Source organism: Hylobates moloch, unplaced genomic scaffold (genome assembly GCF_009828535.3).
Source record: "Hylobates moloch isolate HMO894 unplaced genomic scaffold, HMol_V3 SCAFFOLD_15, whole genome shotgun sequence".
Classification (NCBI taxonomy): Eukaryota; Metazoa; Chordata; class Mammalia; order Primates; family Hylobatidae; genus Hylobates; species Hylobates moloch.
The window spans coordinates 95,444,136-95,467,096 of NW_026652290.1; the positions used below are offsets into that span (position 1 = coordinate 95,444,136).

The 22,961-nt window shown below is 54.5% G+C and overlaps 1 protein-coding gene across 3 annotated transcripts in view; it reads right to left on the minus strand.

Annotated features, from left to right (window-relative positions):
• Positions 1–75: 75 nt before the first annotated feature.
• The window catches only part of TJP3 (tight junction protein 3), a 37,044-nt gene continuing 14,158 nt past the window's right edge, over positions 76–22,961 (minus strand). The window contains exons 1-20 of one of the 3 annotated variants that reach the window (XM_058428238.1): positions 21,209–21,273; positions 20,976–21,085; positions 19,229–19,331; positions 18,653–19,004; positions 17,024–17,127; positions 15,281–15,440; positions 14,755–14,863; positions 13,584–13,642; positions 13,273–13,339; positions 12,901–13,057; positions 10,723–10,831; positions 10,243–10,480; positions 8,793–9,004; positions 6,146–6,241; positions 4,100–4,170; positions 3,365–3,575; positions 3,184–3,284; positions 1,642–1,929; positions 658–704; positions 76–254 (exon numbers count right to left, since the gene is read on the minus strand). In XM_058428238.1, coding sequence (XP_058284221.1) covers positions 152–254; positions 658–704; positions 1,642–1,929; positions 3,184–3,284; positions 3,365–3,575; positions 4,100–4,170; positions 6,146–6,241; positions 8,793–9,004; positions 10,243–10,480; positions 10,723–10,831; positions 12,901–13,057; positions 13,273–13,339; positions 13,584–13,642; positions 14,755–14,863; positions 15,281–15,440; positions 17,024–17,127; positions 18,653–19,004; positions 19,229–19,331; positions 20,976–21,085; positions 21,209–21,256 — 2,745 coding nt within the window. In that variant the 5' untranslated portion in view covers positions 21,257–21,273 and the 3' untranslated portion in view covers positions 76–151. Of the gene's footprint in view, positions 255–657; positions 705–1,256; positions 1,930–3,183; positions 3,285–3,364; positions 3,576–4,099; positions 4,171–6,145; positions 6,242–8,792; positions 9,005–10,242; positions 10,481–10,722; positions 10,832–12,900; positions 13,058–13,272; positions 13,340–13,583; positions 13,643–14,754; positions 14,864–15,280; positions 15,441–17,023; positions 17,128–18,652; positions 19,005–19,228; positions 19,332–20,975; positions 21,086–21,208; positions 21,275–22,961 lie in introns of those variants that run through there. The other 2 variants (XM_058428239.1, XM_058428240.1) reach the window with 2 other exon arrangements.

Sequence of the window (22,961 nt, forward strand, 5' to 3'; positions counted from 1 at the left end):
CCCGGAAGCCACTAGAAGCCAGTGCTGTGAAAATACTCTGTTTATTAAAGACCAGGCGGAGGGAGGCGAGGTTGTGGGTTCTGTACGGGAAACTGAGTCCCAGCCCCAAGGAGGGAGAAGGAGGACGGACCAGCTGGCAGCCTGGGAGAGGTCACAGGTCAGTGGCTGGACCCCAGTCGTAGCCGTCTTCATCGGAGGACTCCGCATTGCGGACTCGTGTAAACTTTTTCTTCAGGGCTTCCCGTTCATAGGTTCTGGGGATCAGGAAATAGAATAGATGCTGTAGGTGGAGAGGGTGTGAGCTTTCTCACCATAAATTGAGGCTGGCTGTGCTAGGCACAGTGGGTGTGGGCAGAGATAAGCACATCTGGGCATTCATGGGTAGGGCCTTGTTAACAAACTCCTATGCATCCCTCAAAGCCCCAGCTGCAATGTCTTGCCCTTCAAGAAGCCTTCCTAGGCTTCCCAGGAAGTGTATTCCTACTCCCTTGGCCCTGATTATATGGGGCTTAGAGAGGCTCTGGCAGGCTCTGTCTTCCCCACTAGGCTAGGGGCACCATGAAGGCATAGCTTGAATCTAGATCTCTTTATTAACCCCAGAGTCTGAGTCCCAAGGGAAGGGTTGAGGGCCCCCAATCTGGAATATGGGGTTCTTACCGCATGCTGTCCTGTCGCCACTGACCTTGGGGGTGGCGGCTGTGCACCTTGGAGGAGAGGGAGAGAAGAGCTTCAAAATTCCCCCCAGAGCATGGTAAGTCGAGATCAATAACCACCTCCATCCCATCCGCCACCTTGGCCGGGGCCATGCTGCCCACTTGCTAACCCTGTGACAAGTCTGCAGGTTATCTCCAAATCTAAATGAGAAAACTGAGGCTGGGATAGGGGAAGGCCTTAGCTAAGACCTCCTAGCCTGTCAGCAAAAGGGGAATTGGGTTTCTCATCTGTGCAAGTCCTCATAGGGCCACTGCCATGAGTTCATGTACGTAAAGGACTTAGTATAGTGACTGCTCTATATGCAGTCTGCCAAGTATAGTGACTGCTCTATATGCAGTCTGCCATGGACAGTTGAGCAGGTTGGGTACTGCACAACCCCAGGAAAATCATTCTAATCAGAGATGTCATCGATTCGTAGATTTTTACATTGACCCAGAGAGGGCGTAGAAGAAGATGCCGAGGCATATACACTAAGAGCTACGTACACATTTGTTACTGTTAAACACCCAACTGCAGCTGGGTGCTGTGGTTCACGCCTGTACTCCCAGCACTTTGAAATGCCAAGGCAAGAGGATCACTTGAGCCCAGGAGTTACAGACCAGCCTGGGCAACATAGCAAGACCACATCTCTGCAAAAAATGAAAAAAAATTAGCTGGGCATGGGTGGTGGTGCACACCTGTGGTCCCAGCTACTCTGGAGGCTGAGACTGCGTCTCAAAAAAAAAAAAAAAAAAAAAAAAATGCTTCAAGTTGCTCAGTGCCACGTGGGTCTTAGCTACCCCAGGTCTGAGTCCCAGAAACCAGTCTGAGCAGGGAAGCCGTGTTCGTTGACGTCTTGGTAGAAAACAGCCTCCCAGTGTGCGTCTGCTCTGTGCTGGCATCCCCTCCGGAGACCCTTCCCAGGACTGCCCCCCATGTCCAACGCACCTGGGCTCCCTGATGAGCCGAGATTCTCCCACGATCCCTTGGGCTCTGGGGCTCATCTGCCTGCACGGGCTCTGAGGACCGGGCCAGGGCTGGAGCCGGGGGCTCATCATCCACATCCGTGTAGGGTCCCCCCTCGCCATCTGTGTAGCCCTCGCCATCCGTGTACGCGCCGCCTTCGCCGTCCGTCTCGTAGTCGCTGTTAACACGGCTGTCGCAGCTGAGGTCAGCAGAGCTGTCGGCCAGGCCGCGGTGCGGGAGGTCTAGGTTGTCCTCCAAGGAGCCATCCAGCTGTGGGGTGGGTGTGGCTGCTGCGGCTGGCCCCGGCCAGGACCCCAGCCGCCACCCACGACATCCCCCACCTTCAAACTCCAGTCCCAAATCAAGGCGAGGAGCCTGGAGCCTCAGCGGAGGCTTCACTGTTGATTCCAGGATGGGTTGTATCCGTTGAACCTTCACCTGAGAGGCTCAGCCCCCAAATCCAAGCTGAGCCCCAAACCTTGACTCCAGCCCCAAGAGAAGACTCCATTCTCTCCCTCTGTCTCTCTCTCTCTCTCTCTCTCTTTTATGAGAAGGAGTCTCTGTTGCCAGGCTGGAGTGCTGTGGCGCAATCTCTGCTCACTGCAACCTCTGCATCCTGGGTTCAAGTGATTCTCCTGCCTCAGCCTCCTGAGTAGCTGGGACTACGGGCGTGAGCTATGGTGCCCCACTGACTCCATTCTCAAAACAGCTCCTCCAGGCCGGGCATGGTGGCTCAGGCCTGTAATCCCAGCACTTTGGGAGGCTGAGGCAGGCAGATCACCTGAGGTCAGGAGTTCGAGCCCAGCCTGGCCAACATGGTGAAACCTTGTCTCTGCTAAAAATACAAAAATTAGCTGGGCCTGGTAGCGCTTGCCTGTAGTCCCAGCTACTCGGGAGACTGAGGCAGGAGAATCGCTTGAACCCGGGAGGCGGAGGTTGCAGCAAGCCTAGATCACACCACTGTACTCCAGCCTGGGTGACATGAGACTCCATCTCAAGGCCGGGCGCGGTGGCTCACGCCTGTAATCCCAGCACTTTGGGAGGCCGAGGCGGGCGGATCACGAGGTCAGGAGATCGAGACCATCCTGGCTAACACGGTGAAACCCCGTCTCTACTAAAAATACAAATACAAAAATTAGCCGGGTGTGGTGGCGGGCGCCTGTAGTCCCAGCTACTCGGGAGGCTGAGGCAGGAGAATGGCGTGAACCCGGGAGGTGGAGATTGCAGTGAGCCGAGATTGCGCCACTGCACTCCAGCCTGGGTAACGAGCAAGACTCTATCTCAAAAAAAAAAAAAAAAAAAAAGACTCCATCTCAAATCAAACAACAACAAAAAACAGCTCCTCCAATCTCATCTCACCCAAGTTCCAGTCCAACACCCTTGTCTCATGTCCCATCTTGACTCCGGCCACAATCCTGATCCCTGACCAAGCCCTAACTCCCGACAGAGGTCTCAAACCCCAGCTGGGCCTGCACAGGGTCTGTGGGGCCCCCCGCCCCCGACCCACCCGCACTGCGGCAGTACCTGATCTTCCGCCGTCCAGATGGGCCGCGTCTGCTGCTCTCGAATGATGGCCTTGAGCTCCTGGTACCAGGTGTCACTCGTGCCATTCAGAGGGATGGTGGCTGCAGGGAGAGGACATTAGTGTGCGCAGGAGACTCAGGCCGGGGCCCACCCGCCTACCCTGGGACACCCACCCCCCTACCTGTGAAGAGGTGGCTGCTGTGCTTCCGCAGCTTCTGGGCTTGTGCGTAGAGGCGGCGGGTGCTGCGGCGGGAGGCAGGCGCCAGCCACTGGCGCAGTGCCTTGAGGGCCGGCCGGCTCTCGGGGATGAAGAAGACCACGATGGGGTAGTACTGCACATAGTTGAGGCGCTCAATGGCGGAGGGGGTCACATCCAGGAGCGCATGCTTGTCCTGGGACAGGCCCACGGAGGTTGGGGTGAGGGGGATTGCAGCAGGGTAAACAGAGAGAAAGATGGAAAGATGAAGAGTCTGAGGTCACAGTGGACCCCAGCCTCTCACATCCACAGGCTAGCATGTTGGGGATGGCGGTGGTAACAGCCCAGGCCACAGCATCTTGGCAGACAGAGAAAGAAAGATGGAAAGATGAAGAGTCTGAGGTCTGAGTGGACCCCAGCCTCTCACATCCACAGGCTAGCATGTTGGGGATGGGGATGGTAGTAGTCCAGGTCACAGCATCTTGGGCATCAAAGCCCGAACTTGAGTGTCTCTGCCTCTGCCCAGGGCCGGCTGCTGTTTGACTCTGAGAGGCCCTTGTCTGTCTTGGGCCTCCTGCCTCACAAAGCCTCCAAAAGGGGCTCCATGGGAGACTGCACTTGTGGGGTGTGAGCTGAGAACAGGGCAGAACATCCAGTTGGATGCCCAGGCCTCCGTTTCCCCCATCCATGAAATGGGACCCGTAGCAGGACCCGGCTTACTTTTTCTGCAATCACCCGCACAGTGTCCAGTTTGATGATCTTGGAGGGGCTGTCGGTCCTGGACACAGTCTCTGTGGAGGGGAGAGAGGACCAGCAGCTTCAGGAGGGCAGCCCCCATCCCCTCAAATTCATGCCTACCTGCCCCTCCCCTGCTCAAGAAGCCACCATGGCTCCCCACTGCCGTGGAGAGAAATCCTAACAGCAGCAGCAACTCCTATTGGCCAGGTGCCAGGCACTGCACTCACATCCCCTCCTGACCTCAGCCCTCACCTCCTCCTGAGGAGTGGGTGGCTGGTACTGGCCTATGTGGCAGGTGGAGAAACTGAGGTTCAGAGACGAAAGGCCACTTGCTCAAGGTTGCAGGGTCAGAGGCCTGCTACTGAGCCTGAGCTGCAGCTCCTGGCTCTCCCAGACTCAGTCCCAACTCCAGGGCTCTGCTCAGGCTACGACCCCACAGGAAGCTCCACTCTTGCCCCTATTTGTCTTCTAGGACCTGAGAGGAGCACTGCTTCCTCTAGGAAGCCCTCCTGGATTGTGTGAAGTTTCAGGAAGGAGACACAGCCTGGCATGGAGGGGTTCAAGGAGGGAGACATGACCTCATCCCCTCTTGTTGTTTTTGTGGTTAAAGACGTAAAATTGGCTGGGCACGGTGGCCCATGCCTGTAATCCTAGCACTTTGGGAGGCTGAGGTGGGTGGATCACCTGAGGTCAGAAGTTTGAGACCAGCCTGGCCAAACGGCAAAACCCGTCTCCCCTAAAAATACAAAAATTAGCCGGGCATGGTGGCACGTGCCTGTAATCCCAGCTACTAGGGCGGCTAAGGCAAGAGAATCACTTGAACCTAGGAGGCAGAGGTTGCAGTGAGCCGAGATCCTGCCACTGTACTCCAGCCTGGGCAACAGAGCGAGACTCCGACTCAAAAAAAAAAAAAAAAAAAAAGACATAAAATTTGCATCTTTTTTTGATTAAAAAAATTCTGTTTTCTTTTATAGAAACGTGATTTTGCTATGTTGCCCAGGCTGGTCTCAAACTCCTAGGCTCAAGTCATCCTCACTCCTTGGCCTCCCAAAAAGTGCTGAGATTTTAGATGTGAGCTACCACACCCAGCCAAAATTTGCAATCTTAACTATTTTTTGTTTTTTGTTTTGAGACAGGGTCTCCCTCTGTCACCCAGGCTGGAGTACAGTGGCGTGATCTCTGCTCACTGCACCCTCCGCCTCCTGGGATCAAGCAATTCTCATGCCTCAGCTTCCCGAGTAGCTGGGATTACAGGCGTGCGCCACCATGTCCAGCTAATTTTTTGTGTTTTTAGTAGAGACAGGGTTTCACCATGTTGGCCAGGCTGGTCTTGAACTCCTGACCACTGCGCCCGGCCTCCTAGTCTATCTTAATTGTTTCTTTTCTTTTTTTTTTTTTTTGAGATGGAGTCTCACTCCATCGTCAGGCTGGAGTGCAGTGGCATGATCTCGGCTCACTGCAACCTCTGCCTCACGGGTTCACGTCATTCTCCTGCCTCAGCCTCCCAAGTAGCTGGGACTACAGGCGCCCGCCACCACACCCGGCTAATTTTTTGTAATGTTAGTAGAGATGGGGTTTCACCACGTTAGCCAGGATGGTCTCGATCTCCTGACCCCGTGATCCTCCCGCCTCGGCCTCCCAAAGTGCTGGGATTACAGGTGTGAGCCACCGCGCCCGGCCAGTTGTTTCTACAGTTGTTAATTTGGAGTCTTCTCCAGGGACCTTGCCTGTCCTGTTCAGTGCTGTCTCAGAAGATCAATAAACTTCTCCTAAACAAATAACAGGTAGCACTTTGCCTCAACTGGCAATGGCTACCTGGTGAACTGTGTTAAGAAGGATTTGGAGGTTCTATCCAGACACACAGTGCCAAGATGGATTGAGGATGTCTGGCTTGGGTATGGGAGGGGGCACTGGCGGCTCATCTGCTTTATATTTGCCATCATTATTCTAACTCTCCCCCGACCCGCCACAAAAAAACAGTTGTGAAACGATTCACCAGTGAGGTTTCCAGGGGTTCTGGCTTCTCACCTGCAATTTCAAACTGGTCAGGCATCTCAGCAGTCAACTTCTGCATAGCAATGTCGGCGACGGGTCCCAGGATCACTACCGGGCGCTTGAAACTGGCTGAGGGGCAGAGACACAGTGAAAGAATTGGTCCCATTTGCGGCTAAAGACTGCTAGTGTCAGGCCAGGCACGGTGGCTCAAGCCTGTAATCCCAGCACTTTGGGAGGCTGAGGCAGGAGGATCGTGCCCGGCCTCTTTTTCTCCCCTTCTTCCAGGCTTCCTGGCCGTATTTTTATGCTTTCACTGGCTGGGGATAGAAATTAACTGTTGTGGGCCGGGCGCGGTGCCTCACACCTGTAATCCCAGCACTTTGGGAGGCCGAGGCGGGTGAATCATGAGGTCAAGAGATCGAGACCATCCTGGCCAACATGGTGAAACCCCCGTCTCTACTAAAAATACAAAAATTAGCCGGGCATGGTGGCAGGCGCCTGTAATTCCAGCTACTCGGGAGGCTGAGGCACGAGAATCGCTTGAACCCAGGGGGTGGAGATTGCAGTGAGCCGAGATCACGCCACTGCACTCCAGCATGAGTGACAGAGCGATACTCCATCTCAAAAAAAAAAAAAAAGAAAGAAAGAAAGAAATTAACTGTGTGGTCTTGTATTTCTAAGACGTTTTCATCTGGATGTTGGAGCAGCAGCACGATGGCAGTATCAAAGGCTTTTCTCAAAAGGTCCATCCACCGCGGGCAATTTGCTATTCCCACCCCTTTTGTGGTTTTATTTGGAAAATCGCTGCACCTGGGTTTTTAATCCCCTCTTCTCTGATAAGAGCTTAATCTCTTCCCTTCCTGAAATCAGGATGAGGCGTTTTTTTCCCCTTTGAGTCTGGCTTTGTTGCCCAGGCTACAGTGCAGCAGCATGATCATAGCTCTCTGCAGCCTCGACCTCCTGGGCTCAAGGGATCCTCCCACCTCAGCCTCCCGAGTAGCTGGAACTACTGGCGTACCACCACACCTGGCTAATTTATGTTTTATTTTGTAGAGACAGAGTCTCACTTTGCTGTCCAGGCTGGTCTCAGACTGCTGGGCTCAAGTGATCCGCCAACCTTGGCCTCCCAAAGTGCTGGGATTACAAGCATGAGCCACCACTCCTGGTCAAAGAAGATAAATTATTAAAGTTATTATTATTGCTATTTCTTTTTCCTTTTATAAGGCTATCTACATGCCTTGCACCATATTTCTGTTGGAGACACAAATAGATTTATAAGGAATGAACCCCCTTCCTGTCTCCTTCTGTCCCCTAAAATAACCCAAAAGTTTTTTTGTTTTTTTGTTTTCTTTTTGAGATGGAGTTTTGCTCTTGTTGCCCAGGCTGGAGTGCAATGGCATGATCTCCACTCACTGCAACCTCTGCCTCCCGGGTTCAAGTGATTCTCCTGCCTCAGCCTCCCGAGTAGCTGGGATTACAGGCGCCCGCCACCACGCCTGGCTAATTTTTTGTACTTTTAGTAGAGATGGGATTTCACCATGTGAGCCAGGCTGGTCTCGAGCTCCTGACCTCAGGTGATCCACCCGCCTCAGCCTCCCAAACTATTGAGATTACAGGCATGAGGCACTGCACCCGGCCCCAAAAGTATTTTTGATAGAAGGAGAGTGGTTAAGAACATGCTTTTTTTTTTTTTTTTTTTTTAAAGACAGTGTCAATCTGTGGCCCAGGCTGGAGTGCAGTGGTGCGATCATAGCTCACTGCAACCTCCACCTCCTGAGCTCAAGCCATCTTCCTGCCTCAGCTTCCCAAGTAGCTGGGACTATAGGTATGCACCACCATGCCCAGCTATCTTTTTAAATTCGATGTAGAGGCTGGGCGCGGTGGCTCACGCCTGTAATCTCAGCATTTTGGGAGGCCAAAGCGGGTGGATCATGAGGTCAGGAGTTCAAGACCAGCCTGGCCAACATGGTGAAACCCCGTCTCTACTAAAAATATAAAAATTAGCTGGGGGCGGGGTGATGGGTGCCTGTAATCCCAGTCACTAGGGAGGCTAAGGCAAGAGAATCTCTTGAATCAGGGAGGCGGGGGTTGCAGTGAGCTCAGATCACGCTATTGCACTCCAGCCTAAGACAGAGCAAGACTCTGTGTAAAATTGCTGGGCGCGGTGGCTCACGCTTGTAATCCCAGCACTTTGGGAGGCCGAGGCGGGCGGATCACGAGGTCAGGAGATCGAGACCAACCTGGCTAACATGGTGAAACCCTGTCTCTACTAAAAAAAAATACAAAAAATTAGCCGGGCGTGATGGCGGGCGCCTGTAGTCCCAGCTACTCAGGAGGCTGAGGCAGGAGAATGGCGTGAACCCGGGAGGCGGAGCTTGCAGTGAGCCGAGATTGCGCCACTGCACTCTAGCCTGGGCGACAGAGCGAGACTCTGTGTAAAATAAATAAATAAATAAATAAATTTGAGGTAGAGATGTAGCCTTGCTTTACCACCCAGGTTGATCTGGAACTCCTGGCCTCAGCGATCCTCCTACCTCAGCCTCCCAAAGTGTTGGGATTATAGGCGTGAGCCACCACGCCCGGCCAAGACTGTGCCTTTTAGAGGCTGGATGTTAGTGAACAGGTGCACCAGGAGCTGTGGGTGAGGCCTCCCCAGGGCCCCTCCCGCCCCGGGCCCCACCTTCTCGCAACACCACTCGTTCATAGGGCGGGTAGTGGCCCTGTCGGGTCAGAGCTGAGAGGTCCTCTCGGCTCCGCTGAGTGGTCTTCTTGGCTCCTCGACGAAGACCCCGCAGCCGCCAGAACTCGGCCCGAGCATTGGAGCCCGCGGAGGAGCCGGGCCCGACTCCCACGGCCCTCTGGGCAGCTTCCAGGCTGGCCAGCTGCTCCGCCCTGGGGAGAAGAGGGGACATACTGAGCACTGGGGTCAGCAGCATGGCGGCCCCAAAGACATCCTCGTCCTACCCGTCGGAGCCTGTGGGCAGGCCACTTCGTGTGGCAAAAGGGACGCTGCAGATGGGATTATTATGTTATTATTATTATTTTGGGTTTTTTGAGACAGTCTTGCTCTGTCACTCAGGCTGGACTCACTACAACCTCCGCCTCCTGGGTTCAAGCGATTCTCCTGCCTCGCTCTCCCAAATAGCTGGGATTACAGGTGCCCGCCACCACGCCCGGCTAATTTTTGTATTTTTAGTAGAGACGGGGTTTCACCATGTTGGCCAGGATAGTCTCCATCTCTTAACCTCGTGATCTGCCCACCTTGGCCTCCCAAAGTGCTGGGATTACAGGCGTGAGCCACCGTGCCTGGCCTGCAGATGGGATTAAACTGATGCTATTGAGGTGGATGATGATCCTGGGTGACCCGGGGGGCGCGATGTCCTCACAGGTCCTCACAAGAAGAGGCGGGAGGGTGAGAGTCAGAGACAGACTGGAAGAGGCTGTGCTGTGGCTATGAAGGGAGAGGAAGGGGCCTCCCGAGCTGAGGGATGCGGCCCCTCTAGACTCTGGGAAAGGTGGAAAATTGGTTCTTTCCTGGAGCCTCCGAGAGGGCCCAGCCCTGCCCATACCTTGACTTTAGTACTTTCGCCCTCCAGAACTGTAAGAGGATGTGTGTGTTGTTTAAAGCCACTAAGTTTCTGGGCATCTGTTACAGCAACAATAGGAAGCTCATACCAGCACCAACTGGGGCCCGCCCAGAGCCTTTTGTGGACCTCCTGAGATTGAACCACCAACACCGCTAAGCAGTGATATCACGCCTATTTATTTATTTATTGAGACAGAGTCTCACTCTGTTGCCAGGCTGGAGTGCAGTGGAGTGATCTCGGCTCACTGTAACCTGTGCCTCCCAGGTTCAAGCGATTCTCCTGCCTCAGCCTCCCAAGAAGCTGGGATTATAGGCGTGTGCCACCACGCCCAGCTAATTTTTGTATTTTTAGTAGAGACGAGGTTTCACCATGTTGCCCAGGATGGTCTCGATCTCCTGACCTCATGATCTGCCCACCTCAGCCTCCCAAAGTGCTGGGATTACAGGCATGAGCCACCGCGCCCAGCCGATATCGAGCCCATTTCTAACGGGGAGACTGAGGCTGAAGCAGAAGGGCCCCGCTGCAGGAGCGCGCAGTCCCCACCTGCTCTGGTTGGGAATGATGCCCCGCTCTTGCTCCCGCAGGTCACGACCCATGCGCACCGCCAGCCAGTGGCCTCCTCGCGCGTGGCTCTGCTCAGGGCCCGGGTACAGCGTGTCCACCACGTGGAAGACGTCGCCACGGGTGAAGCCCAGGCCGGACGGTGGGCTGGGCTCCAGCTCAAAGTGCGTGCGGATGTAGAAGGAGTCGCCCACGCGGGACTGCACCATTTTCCAGAAAACTGGGGAGAGCAGGAGGCCACATGAGGTGCCTGGGCTGCTGCCTGATCTGAGCCCTCCCTGCCTGAGAGTGGGCCTGGCTGGAGGGAACCCACCGGGGAGACTTGGGGCACTCTCCCTGTAGGGGCCAGGGAGGGTGCAGAGATGCAGATTCAACCACATCCCTGCACTCACCACCAGGCCACACAGCCAGGTCCTCCCCCCCCACACACACACAGGCACACCCACATCCACACGCACTCACTGTCCTGCTTCCGCTGTGTCACCAGCTCCATCTCCTCACCCGGTGGCAGCCCCAGCAGAAACTGCACCGCCTCCTCCCGTGTCAGGTTCTGGAATGGCGTGTCATTCACCTGCCAGAAAGCAAGTGCGGCTGTAGACAAAGCTCTGGTACCTCCTGGCCGTGCATGAGATCCTGGACCTTCCTCTGGGCAAAACTCAGCCCCAACTGCTTCCAGAGCTGCTGCCAAGGGCCCCGGCAGTTCCCCAAGGGCTTTCTGACTGGGGTATCACCCTATGGCTGTGTGACGTGTGACACAGACAGCTGGTGGCATCATAAGGGTACAAGGGTTTTGACACAGAAACAGGGGCACAAGCACTGTGCTGGCCCTCAGATAACAAAGTCATGGTGGGTTGTCAATATCAAAACATGGGAACAGAGGTCATGGCATGGAGCTCGGTGGAAACTGTGAAATGCTCAAAAGAATTCAGACATAGTCACAGTAGTCACAGGGTCGTGACAGGGACAACGATATATAGACACACAGTGGGTCACAGATGCCTACCGTCAGGGTCATGACTGGGACAACAATATATGGACACAGCCAATGGACACAGCCATCTGCTCTCCGGGTCATGACATGGACAGCAATATACGTGCACAGCTTGTGGGCCCAGACACCTACTCTCGGGGTCATGACATGGATGTCAAGGTTAGAATCCCACAAGCAAAATGAGTAGAAATACAATAAAAAATCCCATGACCCTCAGGCAATTTGGCATCATGTTGTCACCCAGTCAGTGGGCTTATGACATGGAAAGTGGGGAGCTGTGACTCCATCATGAATCACAACTCACACTGCAAGGTCAAGACACAAACAAGGTCAGGAGAGCAAAGTGAGGGTGAGACTTAGTGAGTGAAGTTGTGCAAGGGACAGAGGAGACAGCCTGGGGATGAGATGAGGCAAGGACAGAGATGGGGGGATGATGAGAGGCTGTGGATCCTGGAGGTAGTTATGACACTGTCATGAAGGCAGGACACAGGCAAGGTCACAACACAGACACAGGGGGTGGAGGCACAGAAAATGACTATAAATGGACATGGAGATCATGAGAGAATGATCTGTGACCTGACCACACGATTAGGACATACAAGATGGTCATGACACGGTCAACACAGCCATGTCAGGAACAAGAGGATTGCAATCCAGACAAGGTCATGACATAGGCAATGAGGCTATGACCCAAAGTCCTGAAATTGATAACAAGGAGATTGTGACATTGATAACAAGGCTGTCACATGAACAACGTCATATGACATGAACAACAAGATTGTAACCCAGGATGGGCACCATGGCTCACGCCTGTAATCTCAGCACTTTGGGAGGCTGAGGCGGGTGGATCACTTGAGGCCAGGAGTTCAAGACCAGCCTGGCCAACATGGTGACACCCTGTCTCTACTAAAAATACAAAAATTAGCTGGGCATGGTGGTGGCCACCTGTGATCCCAGCTACTTAGGAGGCTGAGTCAGGATGATCCCTTGAACCTGGGAGGCGGAGGTTGCAGTGAGCCAAGATCACATCCCTGCACTCCAGCCTGGGTGACAGAGCGAGACTCTATCTCAAAAAAAAAAAAAAAGTTAGCTAGGCACAGTGGCTCATGCCTGTAATCTCAGCTACTTGGGAAGCCGAGGCGGGTGGATCACCTGAGGTCAAGAGTTTGAGACCAGCCTGGCCAACATGGCGAAACCCTCATCTCTACTAAAAATATAAAAGTTAGCCAGGCGTGGTGGTGGACACCTGTAATCCCAGCTCCTCAGGAGGTGAGGCAGAATAATTGCTTGAACCTGGGAGGCAGAGGTTGCGGTGAGCCAAGATCGCACCATTGCACTCCAGCCTGGGCAACAAGAGCAAAACTCCGTCCCAAAAACAACAACAACAAAAAGAAGAACCCAGATAAGGTCAAGGCACAGAAAAGGAGGTTGTAACTGGACGATGAGGTCATGACCTGGAATGGAAGATAAGGTCGCGACATCAGCAAAATCATGACACCGCCAAGGGGACACCGAAATGTTCAAATAGCCATCTGGGGTCTCGATAGTCCCCAGGGTGGACCCGAGGGGAGGATTATAACAGACAAGGGCAGGACCTTGCACACTACAAGCCCGTGATCAGTGGGGCTGGCCAGCCGTCCCTGGAGCACCTGCAGGATCTGATCTCCCTCCTGGATGCCCTGCCCGTCGGCCGGGCTGCCCGCCTGCACCCCGGACACGAAGATGCCCACGTCATTGCCCCCTGCCAGCCGCAGCCCGATGCTCTTGCCCTTGAGGAAGCGGACCACCCGCGTGTCGGGGCTGTACCTGCAAGGGGAGGCAGAGGTGGGGTCAGACCAGAGTGGGCGGACAGACGGAGGGCTCGGCATTGTCCTTGGGAAAGCCCCCATCCCCTGCAGGCCTCAGTTTCCCCAAAATCCCCACTCAACACAATGGATACAGGCAGGCAGGACTGCGCTGATGAGGGAGGCAGCCTGGGATGTAGGAGTTTTGAGCGGTGGGTTTCCTTCTGGGATACACACCCACGATCCTCCATGCTCTGACTGCTGGGCACTCTGTAGATGTCATAGCTGCTTTCCCTGGGCAACTCTGAAAGGGAAAAGCCAGTCTCTTTCCCAAGCACACTGGCTCGGTCCAGCCTCCAATCCTTTGCTTTATGTCCTCATCCTGGAAGGACTGTCACCCACCTCGAGTCCTTCTCAGGAAACCATGTCTCACCACTTAGGCTCAGGCCAACCTCCCCCGGCTCTGCCTGGCACAGCCTTGCTGTCGGGGATCAGAAATATCAGGGACGGGGGTGCTCAGAGGCACCACCCACCTGCCCGTTGCTCACCTGGTTCCGAGATGGTTCTGGAATCTACTGAACCTTCCCGCCGAAGCCGGGGGCTCTCCCTGGTGGGGAACAGATTGGGAGTGAGGCAGGGGTGGATGTCAAGGGGCCATTTTAAAAATAATTTTAGGCCGGGCGCGGTGGTTCATGCCTGTAATCCTAGCACTTTGGGAGGCCGAGGTGGGCGGATCACCTGAGGTCAGGATTTCAAGACCAGCCTGGCCAACAAGGTTAAACCCCGTCTCTACAAAAATACAAAAATTAGCGGGGCATGATGGTGGACGCCTGTAATCCCAGCTACTCAGGAGGCTAAGGCAGGAGAATTGCTTGAACCCGGGAGGCAGAGGTTGCAGTGAGCCAAGATCATGCCATTGCACTCCAGCCTGGGCGACAGAGCAAGACCTTGTCTCCAAAAAAATAAATAAATAAACAAAATAAAAAGAATTGTAATTTATCTGGGCTGGGCGTGGTGGCTCACGCCTGTAATACCAGCACTTTGGGAGGCTGAGGCAGGCCAAATGCTTGAGCCCAGGAGTTCAAGACCAGCCTGGGCAACATAGCTGGGCAATACAGACCCCATCTCTACCAAAAATATGAAAATTAGCCAGTCTTACATGACTTGGTCTCAAAACAAATAAATAAATAGAGGAAAAAAAAATTTTTTTTTTTTTTTGAGACAGAGTTTTCTCTGGTTGCCCAGGCTAGAGTGTAATGACACGATCTCAGCTCACTGCAACCTCCATTTCCTGGGTTCAAGTGATTCTCCTGCTTCAGCCTTCCAAGTAGCTGGGATTACAGGTGCCTGGCACCACGCTAGGCTAATTTTGGTATTTTAGTAGAGACAGGGTTTCACCATGTTGGCCAGGCTGGTCTCGAACTCCTGACCTCAGATGATCCACTCTCCTCGGCCTCCCAAAGTGCTGAGATTATAGGCGTGAGCCACCGCGCCCGGCCTAAGGCAGAGTTTGATACTAAGAAGTGGGGTGCTGCTGTAACCAACACCTACAGATGCGGACACGGCTTTGGAACTGGGTTATGGGTGGAGGCTGGAGATATTTTGAGGCATATGCTAGAAATACGGGACTGCGTCCTCAAGGTTACCCCCAGTTGGAAAGCTACGCCCGCGTTCCCCTCTCCGTTCCACCGACTGTTCTGGCCGATGGGCAATACTTACACGGGAGAGTCGGTCTGGCTGGCCTCGGGACTCTGCTGAGCGTGCCGGGGTGGTGGTGGGATGTGGGATGGTGGAGCCTGCGACAGCTCCGAGGCGAGGTCCGAGATGTCTGCAGGGGGAGAGGGCATCTCATCAGCCATGGTCACGCCTTCCGGGCTGGACCCGTTTTACAGAGGGACATATCAAGACCCCTCTAAACAAAGGGCCCTAGACCAAAGTCAGAAGCTCAGTTAGAAGATGCAGCTCTGGAGCTGGGCACGGCAGCTCACGCCTATAATCCCAGCTACTCAGGAGGCCGAGGCACGAGAATCGTTTGAACCCAAGAGGCGGAGAATCGCTTGAACCCAGTGAGCCGAGATCGCCCCCCCCGTATTCCTGACTTGCTGTGTGGTCTTCGGCTAGTTCTTGTCATTCTCTGAGCCTCTAGGGACCAGGCTCATTGATTCCTCCTTGGCCCTGCCTGGGGCTTCCCACCTTCCCTGCCGTCCATTCAACCCCTCCCGGGTCCTACCCTCTGGGTCCTCACCCTCCAATGGCGAGCTGTCGCTGTCACTGACAGCAGGCGGAATGTTCACCAGGAACTGCCGGCGATCTCTCAGCACCAGCAGGCTTAGCTTCCCTTCCGACTTCTCAATCAGTCGCCGGGTGTCGTTCAGTGACAGGTTCTGGCTGGACACCCCGTTGATCTGAAAGGGACCAGGAATGAAAGAGCGGAAGTGAGTTAATGAGAGATGGGAGACAGTAGAAACAGCTTGGTGTGGGGGGAACTAGAAACAGACAATTCCCCCAGGGGTTGCTAAAAACAGACACTCCCTAAGGAAAGTGTTAGAATTGGATTCCTGCTGTGAGTGGAGACCACACCAAGAACTGAACACCGAATTCTAGAAACAGAAAATGTTCTAAGAGGGGTGGGAGACACGGGAAAATGAGAAACAGGTTGACTCTCCTTTCTTACCAAAAGTGGAAATTTCTTAGGGGATACTAGGAACAGATGTGAGGGTGACATTATAAACAACTCTAATTGGAGGAGAAGGAGTATCAGATACTTAAAAAATACTAGAAACACACAATCTTCTGGGAGATAACTAGAAACAGACACCTAGAGCCGGGCGCAGCGGCTCACTCCTGTAATGCCAGCACTTTGGGAGGCAGAGGCGGATGGATCACTTGAGGTCAGGAGTTCAAGACCAGCCTGGCCAACATGGTGAAACCCTGTCTCTACTAAAAATACAAAAATTAGCAGGGCGTGGTGGTGGGTGCCTGTGGTCCCAGCTACTCAAGAAACTGAGACAGGAGAATCACTTGAACCTGGGAGGTGGAGATTGCAGTGAGCCAAGATCCCACCACTGCACTCCAGCCTGGGTGACAGAGCGACACTCCATATCAAAAGAGAGAAGAGAGGAGGGGAGGGGAGGGGAGGGGAGAGGAGAGGAGAGGAGACAGTCATTTGGAGGTAGATTAGAAACACACAATTCCTAGAAAGAACTTAATGTTGGCCGGGTGCGGTGGCTCACGCCTGTAATCCCAGCACTTTGGGAGGCTGAGACGGGTGGATCACCTGAGGTCAGGAGTTCGAGACCAGCCTGGCCAACATGGAGAAACTCGTCTTTACTAAAAATACAAACATTAGCTGGGTGTGGTGGTGGGCACCTGTAATCCCAGCTACTCAGGAGGCTAAGGCAGGAGAATCACTTGAACCTCGGAGGCGGTGGTTGCAGTGAGCCGAGATTGCGCCACTGCCCTCCAGCCTGGGCGACAGAGCAAGACTGTCTCAAAAAAAAAAAAAAAAAAAAAGAAACAGATAACTTTTTGAAGACACTGGAAATAATCAGCTGAAAGCAATTTGGAGATCAAACACTAGGAGTCACTAGAAACAGACTTTCAGGGGAAGAATCCAGAAAGAAACCATCCTTTAGGGCAGGGCAGCTCCCCTAAACATGGTGACTGGGTCATTAGCATCCAGTCACCTAGGGTAGGTCCAGGAGTCAGCTGCCCACGATTCTCTGATGCACATCAAAGCTAGAGGGTATTAGAAACAGACAACCCCATGGGGATACTAGAAACCGACATTTGGCCGTGGATTAGCAGTAGCTGGGAAAAAAGGGGGTTTTATGCCTGGCCATCTGCAACCTTTGAGATACAAGCAACAACACTGAAGGTAAATGGTTTGGGGCCCAGCTCTGCTGTCCTTGCTGTATGACTCCGTGGGACTGCCTGCCCCGACCCTGCCTCGGTCTCCCTGCTCTCAGGACAAGAAGCCCAGCCTCACCTGTAGAATGAGATCTCCTTCCTGCAGCCCGCGGTGCCGGGCAGCCAGGCCTGACTCTGTAATGTGCTTGATGAAGATCTGACTGCCCAGCTTGACACCGAACTCTGTAAGGGGGGAGGAGGGAAACTGAGGCAGGACTCTGGAGACGGTGCCTGGGAGCATTCTCCTGCTGTAAGGACAGAGTCCAGGTGCGGGCCCTCCCATCCTAACACCTTGATGGCATCATAAGGAGAACGGTGATGTTGCCTGTGGGACCTGAGATCTGATAGTGTCAATGGCATCTCCATGGGGCGGGGACACCAGGTCACCGTGCCGCTCGTGATGTTGCCATGCACAGGCTAAGGACATTCTATTGCTCATGACATCATAGTTTTTTTCCATTTTTATTTTTTAATTTTTTTCGAGAAGGAGTCTTGCTCTTATCGCCGGGGCTGGAGTGCAGTGGCAAAATCTCGGCTCACTGCAAACTCCACCTCCCGGATTCAAGCAATTCTCGTGCCTCAGCCTCCCAGGTAGCTGGGATTACAGGTGCACGCCACCACGCCTGGCTAATTTTTGTATTTTTAGTAGAGACGGGGTTTCATCATAGTGGTCAGGCTGGTCTCGAACTCCTGGCCTCAAGTGATCTGCCCACCTTGGCCTCCCAAAGTGCTGGGATTACAGGCATCAGCCACCACACTCGGCCAGACCTCCCCTTATAAGGACCCTGTGGTGACACTGGGCCCCTCAGATCATCCAGGATCACCTCTGGGCTCAGGGTCCTTCACTCCATCCCACCTGCTGAGTCCCTCTTGATAAGTGAGGTGGCCTAAATAGAGGTACCAGGGATCAGGGTGGGGACATGTCGATAAAATGGTTCTGGGCCCCAAGTGGCTGACAGGTGATATGGCTCAACCCAGATGCGAATTAGGGACCACCAGGTTCAGAGAGAAAGAGCTAGAGAGAATATATGAAATACAGACAGGGAGAAAGGGACAGAAAAGCAGAAAGTGGGGATTTGTGGTGGGGGGAGCGAGGAGCAAGAAGATGCCAGGTGTAGTTGTAGCTTCCAGGCTGGGCGCAGTGGCTCATGCCCACAATCCCAGCAAGCACTATGGGACGCCGAGGTGAGTGAATCACCAGAGGTCAGGAATTCGAAACCAGCCTTGCCAACGTGGTGAAACCCCATCTCTACCAAAAATACAAAAATTAGCCAGGCGGCTGGGTGTGGTGGCTCATGCCTGTAATCCCAGCACTTTGGGAGGCCAAGGCGGGCGGATCACCTGAGGTCAGGAGTTCGAGACCAACTTCAACATGGAGAAACCCTGTCTCTACTAAAAATACAAAATTAGCCGGGCGTGGTGGTGCATGCCTGTAATCCCAGCTACTCGGGAGGCTGAGGCAGGAGAATTGCTTGAACCTGGGAGGCGGAGGTTGCGGTGAGCCGAGATCGCGCCATTGCACTCCAGCCTGGGTGACAGAGTGAAACTCCGTCTCAAAAAAAAAAAAAAAAAATTAGCCAGGCATGGTGGCGGGTACCTGTAGCCCAGCCACTAGGGAGGCTGAGGCAGGAGAATCGCTTGAAACCATCGCCCACCCGACCACGGTGCCCTGTGTCCAGCACTGATCGTGTCCGACCTCCACCCTCACCTTCGCTGTCTCTCCTCTTCACCAGCACCGACTTCACAGGCTTCATCTGCACGTCCTGCCGTGGCAGCCGCTTAAAGCCGGACACCAGGGCCAGCCCATTGGCCTCAGAGCCACCACCCGGGCTTCTACGCCCATGGCTGCCAGCCCGGCCCCGGCGACCAGGCCTCGGCCGGCGGGAGCGCTCGTCCCAGGAGCGGCCGGAGCCACTGGATGAGTCGCCATCGTAGCCCCGGCCCTGGTCCACCTCCTCCACCCGCTGGGGCTCATCGTCTTCGTCTGAGTCCTGGCGCCCTGGGCCGGAGGGGCTGGCCTTGGTGGCGGGCAGGTGGATTCTCCGGGTACGTTTCACTGTCTGTTAGAGGAGGGGACAGGAAGGGTCAGCTACAGGCAAAGGCTGGGGGAGGCTCTGCTCAGCCCCCTGGTGGCCCTGGGGGACACCAGTCTCTCTCTGGGCCTCAATGTCCAAACTGTAAGATGAGAAGATGACTCCTTGCTCTCTGAAGCTTACAACCCCCACAGCGGTACAACACAGGCTGGGGTCAGAGACGCCGGCCATGCCAGGGGCTGCCTACTCACGATGTTGGCCATCTTGGCGCAGGTCTTGAGTATCTGAATGGCAAACGTGGAGGTGGCATTCTCCACGGAGACCCCATTCACCATGACGATGTGGTCGCCTGTCCTGAGAGAGGAGGGCGGGGCTTACGGAGGAGGCTTTGCAGGGGAGACCCTGGTAACAAGCCCTCCCTGAGGAGGGGGTGTCCCTGGAAGCTCCAGGTCTGCAAGGCCTGGTTCTTTTTTTTTTCTTTTTTTTGAGACGGAGTCTCGCACTGTCACCCAGGCTGGAGTGCAGTGGCGCGATCTCGGCTCACTGCAAGCTCCGCCTCCCGGGTTCACGCCATTCTCCTGCCTCAGCCTCTCCGAGTAGCTGGGACTACAGGCGCCCACCACCACGCCCGGCTAATTTTTTTGTATTTTTAGTAGAGACGGGGTTTCACCGTGTTAGCCAGGATGGTCTCGATCTCCTGACCTCGTGATCCACCCGCCTCGGCCTCCCAAAGTGCTGGGATTACAGGCTTGAGCCACCGCGCCCGGCCTAAGGCCTGGTTCTAATTCACTGGCGTCCCTAGGTTCACAAAGACATTTATCCTTCTGGGCCTCCGTTTTCTCCTCTGTAAAATGGAGCCAATTGTAGAACCTACTATAATCATAGAGTGGAAGCTACATTTTTTTTTTTTTTGAGACAGAGTCTCACTCCGTTGCCCAGGCTGGATTGCAGTAGCACGATCTCAACTCACTGCAACCTCCACCTCCTCGTTTCAAACGATCCTCCTGCCTCAGCTTCCCTAGTAGCTGGGATTACAGGTGTCCACCACCACATCCAGCTAATTTTTGTATTTTTAGTAGAGATGGGTTTTCACCATGTTGGCCAGGCTGGTTTTGAACTCCTGACCTCAGGTGATCCGCCCACCTCAGCCTCCCAAAGTGCTGGGATTGCAGGTGTGAGCCACCGCGCCCGGCCTTGAAGCTACAACTACACCTGGCATCTTCTCAACTCCTCGCTCCCCACACCACAAATCCCCACTTTCTGCTTTTCTTTCCCTGTCTCCCTGTCTGTATCTCATATTTTCTTTCTAGCTCTTTCTGAACCTGCTGGTCCCTAATTCTGGGCTGGGCTGAGCCAAATCACCTGTCAGCCACTTGGGGCCCAGAACCATTTTAACAACATAATTCCAAGAAGCATCAAGCCCTCAAAGACTCGATGGTTTCCAGGACTTTATGTTCCAAAAGGGCTCTGGGGCCACTATGACCCCAAGAATTCCTGTAAAGGACCAGGAAGTACCTTAGGGAAGTGAGGCCCAAGTTACACTGTCCTACTGCCAAGTCCAAGCCCTGTGTTGACAGAGCTGGAAACTGCCAGGCACTTTCCAGTCTCCTTGCTTTGGCTCAGAAAGGTTTCTCCTCACCTCACTTTCTTTTTTTTTTGAGACAGAGTCTTACTCTGTCACCCAGGCTGGAGTGCAGTGGCACGATCTCGGCTCACTGCAACCTCTGCCTCCTGGGTTCAAGCAAGTCTCCTGCCTCAGCCTCCCGAGTAGCTGGGATTACAGGCACACGCCACCACATCCCGCTAATTTTTGTAATTTTAGTAGAGACGGGGTGTCACCATGTTGGCCAGGCTGGTCTCAAACTCCTGACCTCAGGTGATCTGCCCACTTCAGCCTCCCAAAGTGCTGGGATGACGGGCGTGAGTCACCGCGCCTGGCCTGGTTTCTTCTCTCCACGTGCCCTCCCCCTGCCAGAACCCAGCTGCCTGGATACTCACTGCAGCCTGCCCTCCGCTGGCCCTCCAGGTACCACGTCAGACACAACCACGGATCCACCGGGCCGGTCTCGGCCTCCAGAGATCGCAATGCCAAAGCCCCGGCGGGGGTCCTGAGAGAGGACGAGGGGAAGGAAGAGCTGCTGTTTCCCCCAGGGTAAAGGGTCTCCCCTCTATTGAGCTGGGCCTAAGCCGCCATACTCTCCGGCACCCAGACAGGGCGAGGGAGGCCTCACCTTGGACAGCGTGGCCGTGTGCTGTTCCCAGATGGTCAGCTCCTCCATGTCAGCCACCTGGTCGAGGGGAACGGGGAAGATGGGCATGAGGCCACACAGTTTCATCCGAGCACTTGGGGGTCCCCAGCCCAGGGTGGGGAGTCCAGCTCTGACAGGCCTGTGGTGGGGCCTGTGACAAGTTACTACGTCTCTCAGGGCCTCAGGTTTGTTTGTTTTTTCATTTTGTTTTTTGAGACGGAGTCTGGCTCTGTCGCCCAGACTGGAGTGCAGTGGCACAATCTCGGCTCACTGCAACCTCCGCCTCCCGGGTTCAAGCGATTCTCCTGCCTCAGCCTCCCAAGTAGCTGGGATTACAGGGGTGAGCCACTGCGCCCAGCCTTGTTTTGTTTTTTTGAGGCAGAGTCTCGCTCTGTTGCCCAGGCTGGAGTGCAGTGGTGTGATCATGGTTCACTGCAGCCTCGAACTCCCAGGCTCAAGTGATCCTCCCACCTCTGCCTCCCAAGTAACTGGGACCACAGGCGCACACCACGATGCCCGGCTAATTTTTTTATTGTTTGTAGAGATGGAGTCTCTCTGTGTTGCCAAGGCTGGTCTCAAACTCCTAGGCTCAAGTGATTCTCCAGCCTTGGCTTCCCGAAGTGCTAGGATTACAAGTGTGAGCCATTATGGCTCACTGCAGCCTTGGACTCCTGGCTTCAAGCAATCCTCCTGCCCCAGCCTCCTGAGTAACTGGGACTACAGGTGCATACCATCATGCCCGGCTAATTTTTTAACTTCTATTTTTGTAGGGACAGGAGGGTCTTGCTATGTTGCCCAGACCGTTCTTGAGCTCCTGGGCTCAGATGATCCTCCCACCTGGGCTTTCCCACTTCGGAAAACAACAACAACAACAACAACAACAAAAGCTGTTGCCCAGGCTGGAGTGCAATGGCGCCATCTTGGCTCACTGCAACTTCTGCCTCCTAGGTTCAAGCGATTCTTCTGCCTCAGCCTCCCAAGTAGCTGGGATCACAGGCACCTACCACCACGCCCAGCTAATTTTTGTATTTTTAATAGAGATGGGGGTCTCACCATGTTGGCCAGGCTGATCTTGAACTCCTGACTTCAAGTGATCCGCCCGCCTCGGCCTCCCAAAGTGCTGGGATTACAGGCGTGAGCCTCCACACCAGGACGATTCTGTTATTTTCATGTCCATGGCATGGATGAGAACATCAGACTCAGGTGCAAGGTCACCTGGCCACGCCTCCACCCTCCCTTCCCTCCTGCCAGCACACACCACGCCCTGCTCCCCAGGCAGGGGACAGGTGGAGGGAGTGGGGAGGGAGTTTGTAGAAGTGACTCCTCCTCCTCCTCCCCGGGCGGGTTTTCTAGGCTTGGCACAGCGGGTGTGTGATTCCCTCTGCCCAGCACCCCCATTGGCTCGCTCTGGTGCCTTTTCTTGTAAGCTCCAGCGTCTCTAGGGAGGCCAGCATTCCTGACCTCCAGGAGTGGGAAGGGGGGTGGAGGGGAGAGAAACAGAGCAGAGGGCAGGGCTCTGCAGTCCCTAGGGAGCCAGGGCAGCACTCAGGACTGGACTCAAATCCCACGTCTGCCCACCCGTGCTAGCTATGGAGGGGCCTCTCCCAGCCTCAGTCTCCCCATCTGTGAAATGGCACCGCTGCCCTGTCTTCCAGGGATGTGGTTTGGGAAAAGGGTACAGATTCAATGCATGAAAAGCAAAAAGCAGAAGGAGCCTTAGGGAGGTGGCAGCCAG